The sequence below is a fragment of the Mus pahari genome, chromosome 20 (assembly GCF_900095145.1).
Source record: "Mus pahari chromosome 20, PAHARI_EIJ_v1.1, whole genome shotgun sequence".
Taxonomy (NCBI): domain Eukaryota; kingdom Metazoa; phylum Chordata; class Mammalia; order Rodentia; family Muridae; genus Mus; species Mus pahari.
The window spans coordinates 28,998,155-29,009,492 of NC_034609.1; the positions used below are offsets into that span (position 1 = coordinate 28,998,155).

The 11,338-nt window shown below is 49.0% G+C and overlaps 2 protein-coding genes across 3 annotated transcripts in view; both read right to left on the reverse strand.

Annotated features, from left to right (window-relative positions):
* The window catches only part of Atp6v0d1 (ATPase H+ transporting V0 subunit d1), a 46,193-nt gene extending 43,548 nt beyond the window's left edge, over positions 1–2,645 (reverse strand). Inside the window, exon 1 of the mRNA XM_021220314.2 lies at positions 2,374–2,645. Within this exon, the coding sequence (XP_021075973.1) occupies positions 2,374–2,503 (130 nt within the window). The 5' untranslated portion in view covers positions 2,504–2,645. The remainder of the gene's footprint in view (positions 1–2,373) is intronic.
* Positions 2,646–3,280: 635 nt separating this feature from the next.
* Positions 3,281–11,338, reverse strand: part of Agrp (agouti related neuropeptide) — a 10,131-nt gene continuing 2,073 nt past the window's right edge. Inside the window, exons 1-5 of one of the 2 annotated variants that reach the window (XM_021220795.1) lie at positions 4,787–4,871; positions 4,180–4,300; positions 3,935–4,067; positions 3,694–3,776; positions 3,284–3,524 (exon numbers count right to left, since the gene is read on the reverse strand). In XM_021220795.1, the coding sequence (XP_021076454.1) occupies positions 3,342–3,524; positions 3,694–3,776; positions 3,935–4,064 (396 nt within the window). In that variant the 5' untranslated portion in view covers positions 4,065–4,067; positions 4,180–4,300; positions 4,787–4,871 and the 3' untranslated portion in view covers positions 3,284–3,341. Of the gene's footprint in view, positions 3,525–3,693; positions 3,777–3,934; positions 4,068–4,179; positions 4,301–4,786; positions 4,872–11,338 lie in introns of those variants that run through there. The other variant, XM_021220796.1, reaches the window with a different exon arrangement.

Sequence of the window (11,338 nt, forward strand, 5' to 3'; positions counted from 1 at the left end):
AAAAAAAAGGGAGGCTAAAAGCCAGCCTCAGCTACAGAGTACAGGCCAGCCAGTGAACTGAAAAAGATCCTGTCTCAAAACAAAAAGGCCGTGGCTACAGTTCAGCCACGGTTAGACCACTTGCCAAGTATCTATAGGGCTTAAATTGGTGGGAGGAGAAGGGTGCTTAATGGGTGAAGAAGGCAGCAGAGAAGAAGTAAGTTAAGTAACAGACAACATAAACTAACCTTTACTGGATGCTGATTTTGTCTTTAGTGCTTCCTGGGTGTGTGGTGCTGGGCTAAGCGTTTTACACAAAGTAGCACATCTACTCGGCCACCTCACAGTCTTTATGAGACAGATGGTGCTTATATGGCTGATGAAGAAGTCTATATCCAGAGACATTAAACAATTTGCCTACAATAATCCAGTAACTGACAGGGTGAGATTCAAACCCATGTTTGCTTGAGTCTGAACTCCTATTACCTCTGAGCACCAAGTGCTGGGGTATACTGTGTGTAAAGGAGATGAGTGTGTATAAAAGAGCAAGTAGTCCCTAAGTGCTACTGGAAAGATCTGGATGGTGTTCCACAAGGAGGCCCACTGCTAAACAGTTCATCAGGAAGAATACCCTAGTATGACTATTGTCAATGACGGGGTGTCTGCTGGAAAGACAGAAACACCAGCTCCCAGAAATTCTACAGTAGCTGGAGTAAGAAATGCCAGAAGCCAGAAAAAGGCAACAGTGTCCACCCCTAGATTTATCCAAGTAAGGAGCTTCCTCAAAGACCAAACTAAACACTAAACATCCTTGTAACAGGAAAAAAAAAAATCTCCCTCAAATTCCAGTTAATCCACAGGGCTCACATTAAACGCCAACCACAGCGTTAAGCCCTGCCCCAGGCATCCAGGCAGCCTACTTCTCCCCTTCCGACAGTCAAGTCTAACCTTTGGGGCTGGCTCCCACAGCCCAGCATCTTGAACCTCTCCTTCCTTGCTTCCACTCATATGATAAAGGTGAATTTTTTTCTTGCAGGTTAACATAAAAATCATAAAATCTACTACTGCTATTTAACTTTAATAAGTTTCCTATTTTCACATTATTTTTCACTTGGTGGGCCTAGTTTTCAAGGTAAACTTAACTGTATGGGCCCAACTTAACATCAGAAGTATTTGATACGAAGTTTCTACATTGGATGAATCACCCAGCCTCTTCCAGCTACAAATCCCGTTCTTCACAGGAATCGTTTAGGACCCAGAGATGGGAACTCATGTCCCGGTCCTTCACTACCATGTGCTTGGAGGGTCTGGAATTAGGGACATCTCTAGCTTAGTACATCCGCTACAGTTGAGCCATCTCACTTTAGATCAGTGGTTCTCAACCTTCCTAAAGCTGCAACCCTTTAAAACACCTCATGTTGGGGTGACCCCCAACTATAAAAATTTTCATTGCTGCTTCACAACTGTAATTTTGCTACTGTTGGTAACCATAAATATTTGTGGTTTTCGATGGTCTTAGGCGACTCCTATGACCGTCAATGGGATGGTGACCCACAGGTTAGGAACTGTAGCTTTAAGTTTGTGTTAAGAAAGAGGAACTTAGCCGGGCGTGGTGGCGCACGCCTTTAATCCTAGCACTGGGGAGGCAGAGGCAGGCGGATTTCTGAGTTCGAAGCCAGCCTGGTCTACAAAGTGAGTTCCAGGACAGCCAGGGCTACACAGAGAAACCCTGTCTCGAAAAACCAAAAGGAAAAGAAAGAGGAACTTAGATTTCTGTCGCTCTTGCGTAAGAAACTGGTGCCCCAAAAGTGCTGGGGGGGGGCGGTGAAGGCGGGTTGGGGCCAAATACCTGTTCGTGAATTTCAGATTTACAGAGCCACCTCTTGATTTCCCCAACAGTGTCTTGAAGACTCTACACAGCCAGCGGTTCAGAGCTGGGAGGAACCTCTCGCTAAACTGGCTTAGCCATTCCCCAGGACGACCCAACCCTCAGGCCCACACCACCACCAAGACACAACGATTCCGAAGACCTTGGGGGGAGGAGAGAAGCCAAAATTTTCCACCTAACTTCCGGCCACCCAACCGGCCTAGGGTTGGGCCAGGGGGAAGAAGCTTGGAGGCGCACACGTCGCGCCGGCTAACCAATCCTCGGGGACCCGTCCTTCTAAATTACAGGACTAGCTCGACGAGGTTAGAGGCAACCCCGAGCCTGGGCAAACCACTGCGGTTCTTCGAGGCTTGTTTACGTCTGGGCCCCCGCGCAGAACCGCAGCTAGAGGCAGACTCCTTCCTGACATGCCCGCCATCCATCAGCTCGCGGGGGCCCCAGAGGCCTCGCGTGCCCTTCCCGGCTCAGGGCGGGCCCCCCTCGGACAGCCCGGCCCCGCGGCTCACCCTCGAGCGTCTCGCACTGCACCAGGTTGAGGTAGTCCGCCTGGCTGAGCACCCCGGCCTTCAGGCCGCGCACTAATCCCTCCAAGTAGCCATTGTCCACGTTGAAATAGAGCTCCGGGAAGAACGACATGGCTGCGGCGGGGGTGGGAGGCGGCGGCGGGGCGGCGGCGGGACCAGAGAGCCCCGATCAGCCCGCACGCAACTCGACTCCCCGGATCAGCTGACGCGGCGACCGCAGCGGACTGTCAAGTGCGTCAGGTGACGCACCGCGTCTCACGTGACCACAGTAGGGCCGGGCTCTGAAACGGCTCCAGGGTCCGGGCACCTTGGCGCGCATGCGTGCCTCTGGTGTGCCCGACCGGCTAGAACGGCCCTCCCGAGCGCCTGCGCACTAAGGAAAGGCGGACCTGGCGCGCCTAGCGGAGAGCCAAGCAAGGTCGATGATGGAGATCGACCGCGTGGTGGTGCTAATACCCTCAGGATGCTTGCGGGTCCCTGAGTTGAGTTTTCCTGGGGTTGGCGCTTAGGTCTGGCTTCATTAGGGCCAACCGCGTAGAGCTGAGCGGTTGTGCTGTTTCTTAGGCTGTCGAGGCTGTCTCCTACCAGACGGAAACCGAGGTGCAGGGAGGGGAGGGGAGGATTTCGGAGCCGAATGTTTTTCCTCCAGCTAGACTTTACACCAGATAAGCTGCACTGCGCCCGCTTTCCCCGCATTTGTTGCACTAGTTCTCTAGGACCGGGGTGTGGCCTTCTGTTTTTCCCAAGGGGCCTGGTGCCTTAAAATCGCCCATGTATGTGGCTCAGATGATGGAGTAGTTTAGACCCCGAGGTTAAGGTGTGTATAGTTCCAGCATGACGACGCCCCAACAACCCTTCGACAGCCACATTTGAAATAACCACAGCTTTAAGGTTAAACCGTCCCATCCTTTATTCTCATCCCCTGCCTTGGCCCAAACAACATCCGTTGGCTAGGTGCGGCTACAGAGGTTCGTGGCCGTACCCAGCTTGCGGCAGTAACAAAAGGCATTGAAGAAGCGGCAGTAGCAAGTAGCGCACGGGTCGCAGCAAGGTACCTGCTGTCCCAAGCAGGACTCGTGCAGCCTTACACAGCGACGCGGAGAACGAGACTCGCGGTTCTGTGGATCTAGCACCTGCATTCGTAGGGGAATAAGGTTCAGAAAACTCTCGAACCCCGATCCCAATAGGGTGGCAGTGGACTGTAGGTCAGGGAGGGGCTGCAGTTCTGCCCAGGTTGGGTAATCCGGAAGTGGGGAGAGATGATGGTATCTGATGCGCCCTACCCTTTCCCTAAGGAATTACCTCCGCCAAAGCTTCTGCCTTCTGCAGCAGAACTTCTTCTGCTCGGTCTGCAGTTGTCTTCTTGAGGCCATTCAGACTAAGACCTGGGGCAGAAGATGTGAGGGCCACACCCACCATGCACCAAGTACCCACCTCCCTAGGTTGGGATTGGGATTGGGGAAGGAGGTCTTAGTCTGGGCGGGTAGGACTGTGGCCAGCAATTGCCGTTGCCCCACACATCCCCCAACCGGACCATACTTACCTGGGAACTCTGGGAACAGAGCCTGGTCAGGCCTTCCGATGCCTTTCAGTGGAGCCACGCCCATCTGGACCCCCAGTGTGGGAGGCAGTGCGGACAGCAGGACACAACTCAGCAACATTGCAGTCAGCATGACCTGGCTCAGCAGGAAACCCCCATTTAGTCTCTCCTCATCCTTAAGGTACCCTACCAGCGCTGAGAGAGATGTTTCCAGAAAGTCCCAATTCCTGTATAATCTTCGTGCTTACCTTTGCTTGCTGATCCTTGCCTAGGAATGTCCTGGCCACTTGTGCCCTTAGCTTATATGGCAGTGTCTAATAAAGGGTCCACACGTGACTGCTTCCTGTAGCCAGGGCATGAGGTGCCTCCCTGCAAAATGGAGGCACAATTCAGTCTTTCTCCCTAAAACCTGAACCTCTGGATGTTCTATTAGAACATCTCCAATTTGGCATGAGACAGCCAGGAACCAATTAAACTTTGGGAACAAGATAGGGTGTCCAGACCCCAAAATTTCCATAAGAGCAGAACCTAGGGATGGGTCAGGCTAGAACCATTAGCAATAATAAGGCAGACGGCCCTCTGATCTTAATTTAATTTCTGCCCCCACAGATGGTCACTTAGTCTCCCTAGGACATGTTGTTACCTTTGGTTCCAGGAACTTTGGTCAAGGGCACCAAAGAGGTTCAGTGTCACCAGGCAGCAGTGACGTGAAAAACTAGACCCAAGGTTTCTTTGGAAGAGAGATCAAAAAAAGCCCTTCCAGCCGAAACCAAACCCACCCTCCTGGCTCTCCCTCCTCTGTCGCTTCCTTAAGACCCCCCTACACCTATTCCTATCCCCACAGCCCCTTTCTACCTAGGGTTCCTGGAAACCGAGGGAGCAGAATACACTGTCCCCAGGTGGGCATACAGCTTCAGAGGAAAAAGCTTTCAGGCCGCCTGCTTCATTAGTGTTAATGGCTGCTCCCTTCCGCCCTGTGTTGTCAGGTCTCTGCCTACGCCTGGCCTCATCAGCTTGAGGACATAGTAAGGACTGCACATTTGTGGGGTGACGGGGCCCATGGGGCTTTTTGGGGGGGGGCAGGGTCTTACTATGTAAGGCCAGGCTGGTCTCCAATTTACAGAAATCCACCTGTCTCTACCTCCTAAATGCTGGGATTAAAGGCACTTGCCATGACACTTGGTAGGGTTTTTTATTGTTGTTTTTGCCTGCATGTGTGTATGTGCACCAAGTGCATGTCCAGTGCCCAAGAAGGTCAGAAGAGGGCTTTTAGGTCTTCTGGAACTAGAGTTACAGATGGTTGTGAACCACCACATAGGTGCTAGGAACTAAATCTGGGTCCTCTGCAGAAAGCGACGAATGTTCTTAACCCCTGAGACAACTCTCCAGCCCCTCTCTGGCGGGCTTTCTAGAAAGCATACACATGCTCATTTGGAGAAGGAATACACCCCAGTCCACAAGGCAATAAGAAAAGAAGAAAGAACTGTCAGGTATATAGCCCAGTCCATACCGACTCTTCTGATGAGGTGGTTGCCTGAGGAAATCCTCCCCACCAAGAATGAAAACGCAGATTGCCCTCTGGGACCCTTCTCTAGAGTCCACATCAATGTTTGGGCTCAAGCTTCATGGGAAGAAGGTGCTCTGCAGAGGATGGGCCTAAAGTACTGGTATCTGGAGTCAGGCTCAGTAAACACTGGTATCTGGAGTCAGGCTCAGTAAACACTGGTATCTGGAGTCAGGCTGGCATTTCGTTCTTCTGCCGGTGACTCTGGACACAGTACTCAGAGCTCAAAGTCTACTTTCTACTTCCCAGGTTGAGGAGCTGGGAAAGCCCCTATAGGGGAGAAGTCCTCAAACTCTCCCTTAAGACAGCAAGGGAACAAGGGTCAGTTCTTTTTTCTCCCCTAAGAATGGTATAGGCAGTTTGATGAGGCGGTCACTGAGCAGACCTGGCATTGTGACCTGTTTGGAAGCTGATGTGGAAGTTTGATGCCCCATTTCAGGACTTTGTCTTCTCTGAAGTCACATGGAAAAGAAATTGGGCGATACCCTAGCTGTGCCACTCAGAGCACTCAGGAACAGTAATCCATGAAGTGTACATGAGGTACTTTCCCAAGATCATTTATTTTATTTTATTTTATTTTATTTTATTTTATTTTATTGGTTTTTCGAGACAGGGTTTCTCTGTATAGCCCTGGATGTCCTGGAACTCACTTTGTAGACCAGGCTGGCCTCAAACTCAGAAATCCACCTGCCTCTGCCTCCCAAATGCTGGGATTAAAATTTTAAAAAACAGTGATGGGTGGTGGTGGTGCACGCCTTTAATCCCAGCACTCGGGAGGCAAAGGCAGGTGGATTTCTGAGTTCGAGGCCAGCCTGATCTACATAGTGAGTTCCAGAACAGTCAGGGCTATACAAAGAAACCCTGTCTCGGAAAAAAAAAAAAAAAAACAGTGACAAAGATCATGTGTGGTGGCACATGCCACACATGCCTGTTATCCCAGCAAGAGGCAGTGGGGTCATGATTTAGAGACCAGCCTAGGCTATATTATAAAATGCTGATTTTTTTTAAAACAGCTAAGGTATGCCTTTAATTCCAGAACACTGAAGGCAGAGGCAGACAGCTCTCTGTGAGTTCCAGGACAGCCATGACCACATCGAACTTTTCTCAAAACAAACTTCAGCATGCTAAGTCCCTTGATACACGAATCATTCAAGGGCCTGTTGGACCAGTTTGAACACCCACCTCAGCTGAACAGTGGGCAGGGCGTTGATTAGGAAAGGCTTGGGGGGGGGGGGGCGGGGAACCTTTCTTTGGTCATGAAACTTGAGTAGGAGTTGAGGAGTGCCAGGACAGGAGAAGTCCCTTGGATTCATAACTGACACACTTTGCCACTCAGAGTCTAGTTAACACTGTTTAATGGTTCCTGCCCAAAGGCCCAGCCCAATAAATAGTCAGTCGACTTAGCTTCCACTGGAACTAAAAAGCCAGCCACCCTTCATGGTTCAGCCAGTGAGTCGTCGGCAAACATCTGTAGCCATCATACCTTGTACAACCTTTGGGAGTGTGCGTGGGCTCAGCCAGCCTGCCACAGCCCTCCATATGACTCACCTCATCCATAATCACAAGTAGAGTCCAGAGGAGGAAATAAATTCGTTGACACCCTTCCCCACTCCAGTCCCCTTCGCCTTCCACTATATATATATATATATATATATATATATATATATATATATTTAGATAGATAGGTCTAAAATTCTGTGTGTGCAGGTGTGAAAGTGCCCCTGGAGGCCCTCAGGTAGAAGAAACTCCTCCTTGATCACTCTGCACCTCATTCATTGAGGCAGAGGCTCTCAATGGATGGGAGAGCTCACCCACACACAGGATAGGCCAGCCATCTTGCTCCTCCGATCCCATGTCTCTGCCGTCCAAGCACTAAGATTACAGGTAAGCGATCATGAGAACCTGGCATTTATGTGGCATCTAAACTTTGGTTCTCACGCTTGTTCTGCAAATGCTCTAACCACTGAGTCATCTCCCCAGGCTCTACCTATATTGATTTTAGCAAATAAGCAATCTTTTATTAAGCTCAATTTTATTAATTAATTAATTAATTTATTTATTTAGAGACAGGGTCTCTGTGTAGCCCTGGCTGTCTTGGAACTCACTATGTAGACCAGGTTGGCCCCAAACTTACAGAGATTCTCCTGCCTCTGCTAAGTGCCTCTAAGTGCTAGAAATAAAGGCATGCACCACCAAATGCATGCTCTATTTTTTAAGACAGGGTCTCACTATATAGCTCTGGTTGGCCTTGAACTCGCAGAGATCTGCCTGCCCCTCAGGCTCCCAAGAGCTGTGATAAAAGGTGCATTCCACCACACCCAGCCTCAATTCAATCTGGATTAGTTACTATTGGAATCTCCTGTGTTTCTAGCAAGTCCTGTTTGCCTTCCTGCTCAGGGTCTTGTGATTAAGGCTAACCCCCAGAGGGCAGTACTGAGAGGTGGTGGAACCTTTAAGGAGGACCTAGTTGGGGGCTGGAGAGATGGCTCAGTGGTTAAGAGCACTGACTGCCCTTCCAGAGGTCCTGAGTTCAATTCCCAGCAACCACATGGTGGCTCACAGCCATTTGTAATGGGATCCGACGCCCTCTTCTGGTGCTGGTGCGTCTGAAGACAGCTACAGTGTACTCATATACATAAAATAAATAAATCTTTAAAAAAAAGAAGGACCTAGTTAGCCCTTGGGTCATTGAGGAACTACCTTCTGAAACCCTGTAAGCTCTTGCTAAAGGGTTCTTATAAATGGAGCAAGAGCCAGGCCAGGCGTGGTGGCACACCCCTTTAATCCCAGTACTGGGGAGGCAGAGGCAGGCCAGCCTGGTCTACAAAGTGAGTTCCAGGACAGCCAGGGCTATACAGAGAAACCCTGTCTCGAAAAACCAAAAAAAAAAAAAAAAAAGGAGCAAGAGCCTGGCTCCACCCACTCACTCTTCTGCCTATTGGAGAGGTGCCACTGGACTTTTGCCAGGACTGTGGTTTGCCACATGACCTCTTCAGCCTTAAAACTGTAAGCAAAATAAGCCTTTTGTTTTGTTTCATCGTTGTTGATGGTATTTTGTTGCTGTGGTGGTGTGGTGGTGGGTTGGTTTTTTTTTTTNTTTTTTTTTTTTTAAGACTTATGTAATTAGTGTTCTGCCTGCCAGCCAGAAGAAGACATCAGATCCCAATACAGATGGTCATGAGCCACCATGTGGTTGCTGGGAATTGAACTCAGAACCTCTAGAAGAGCAGTCAGTGATCTTAACCACTGAGCCTTCTCTCCAGCCCCTGGAGGCATTTTCTTAACTAAGGTTTCTTTTCTCAGGTAACTCTAGTTTGTGTCAAGTTGGCAAAAACAAAAATAAAAACAAAAAATTCCTAACCTCTGAGGCTTCTGGCCAGCCCAGCCCAGCCTACTTTTGTTTTTTAGTAGAGTTTTTATTTCTTTTTTGAGAATTCCATACACATATACAACGTATCTTGATCATATCCGCTGTTATCCCCCCCCCTGGAGCCCCACTGGATCCTCCCAAACGAGTCCCCCTCAAACAAACAAATTTTTTAGAAATAACCCAGACTCCAATTAGTGCTGCCTGCGTGTACCTGACACCCCTGAAGAGAACTATCTCTCCCCAGTAGCCATCAACTACCAGAATTCAGGTAGCCACTACTGTTTTGAAGTCCTGATCCTCCTGCCTCTCCCTCCCAAGTACTGAGATTGTAGCTGCACCATTATTCCCAGCTAAAGTTATTCCCCCATAAATGCCTTGCTTCAGGTATTTTAGTATAGTGGAAAAGCACTTTTACTACGCCATTTCTCTGAGGTTGTTGATTTTTGATACAGGGTGCTACACTGTATCAAGCTGGCCTGAAACTCACTTTGTTGACCAGGCTAGTCTTAAACTCACATAGATTCACTTAGCTCTGTCTCTTGAGTGTTGGGGTTAAAAGCCTGCGCCACCATGCCCAGTCTTTGATTTTGTTTTTGAGAGATTCTCACTACATGACCAAACGATCCCTGGCCTCCGCCCTCAGCATCAGCCCCTCAGGTGCTGGCATTTCAGTAACATGCCTAGCTGCGTAAGTGATTCTACAGGTTAGGAACCACTCTGATGTTCTCAGAGATATTTGGTGAGTTATGGGTGCAGGATTGGTGACCTGGGGCCACAGAGTTGTTCTGTCTTTTCTTATTAGAGGCTCATAAAACAATACAGTGTCTAAATGACAGGTCATCTCTGTGATGAAGGATAGAGTAAAGTACTCTTATCCCTCAAAGTGGCCCTGATTTACACATTAGGAGAATACTGAGGTTGTTTTCTCTCACTGGATTTAAAGAGAGAAACTTCTAGAATGACCAAAGACCTGGTATCCCTCTATTCAAAAGAGAAACCTGGGACCAGCATGATGGATCAGCAGGAAAAAGCACTTGCTGCATTAGCCAAACCTTCTGAGTTTGATCCCCAGGACTTGCAAAACCTGACCAGTCGGGTTGTAAGTTCAAGGTCAATGTAGTAAAACCTGGTCTCAAAAACAAAAAGACCCTAGTGTGGTGGTGCCAGCACTGAGGAGGAAGAGGGAGGTGGAGCTCTGTGAGTTCTGGTCTACAGAGAGAGTGCCAGGTTAGCCAGAGCTGTTACACAGAGAAACCCTGTCTCAAAGCAAAAACAAAAACAAGGGGTTGGAGAGATGGCTCAGTGGTTACGGGCACTGTGTGCTCTCCCAGAGGTCCTGAGTTCAATTCCCAGCAACCACATGGTGTCTCACAACCATCTGTAATGGGATCCAATGCCCTCTTCTGGCATGCAGGTGTACATTCAGATAGAGCACTCATGTATGCAAGATAAATAAATATTTAAAAATAAATAAATAAAAACAAAAAGCAGAAAACAGGTGAAGACTATAGCTTATGTAGTTTAGTGGTAGAGCCGCTTTCCAGCATGCAGGAAACCTTAGGTTCGGCTCCAGCAACTGCACTGAAAACAAAAAACAAACAAACAAAAAAACCAAAACACTATTAGGGAAACAAAACCAGTGAGTTAACATCAGCTTCAATAAGCTAAAAGCTTGACCCAAATCATCTTGTTTTTCGAGACAGGGTTTCTCTGTGTAGCCCTGGCTGTCCTGGAACTCACTTTGTAGACCAGGCTGGCCTCGAACTCAGAAATAGCCTGCCTCTGCCTCCCAAGTGCTGGGAATAAAGGTGTGCGCCACCACACCTAGTTTAACCCAAGTCATCTTAAACCATAAAAATAGTGTCGCATATACCTCAAAGAGTACAGAGGCAGGGCCAGTTTCAATTGAGGGGTGACAGAACGCCTCTTGAATTTATAAACGCTCAGTGGGGCAGACACAGATGGTTGCATTCCCGACTCCTGTTCCCAGCTTTGTTTGGAACAGTGCACAGATATACCAAGGTCCTCAGATGCCCTAAGGCATTGCTCTGTCAAATGGGGGTACATGACTATGATCAAGCTTCTGACAAAGCTTGGGGGTCCCTGGCAAGGTGTTAGAGTGGGGTGCCTGAAGATGAGGGGCCCTCTCAAAAGGAAGAAAAGACATCTAGTATCTAGGACCACTTCTGCACAGTTGTTCGCAATGGAAGCCCAGTGTCCTCTATGCCATACACCTTCGGCATCCTGGCTTCAGGGTCAAATGGGATTCAGCCCATTTGTTCTTTACCCTCCTTGAAACCCAGTCCCACTGGTTATCTCAAGCCTACTCCCTAGAACTGGCAAGGAAGACTCAAAGCTCCTGAGGCCCCTCCCCTTAACCCTTGAGGATGGAGCCTCTTATTGCTCGATAAAGAGAAAGGAGGAGAGAGCTGCATCCCCACAGCTTAAGAGTTACTCTCGGGGGCGGGGGGGG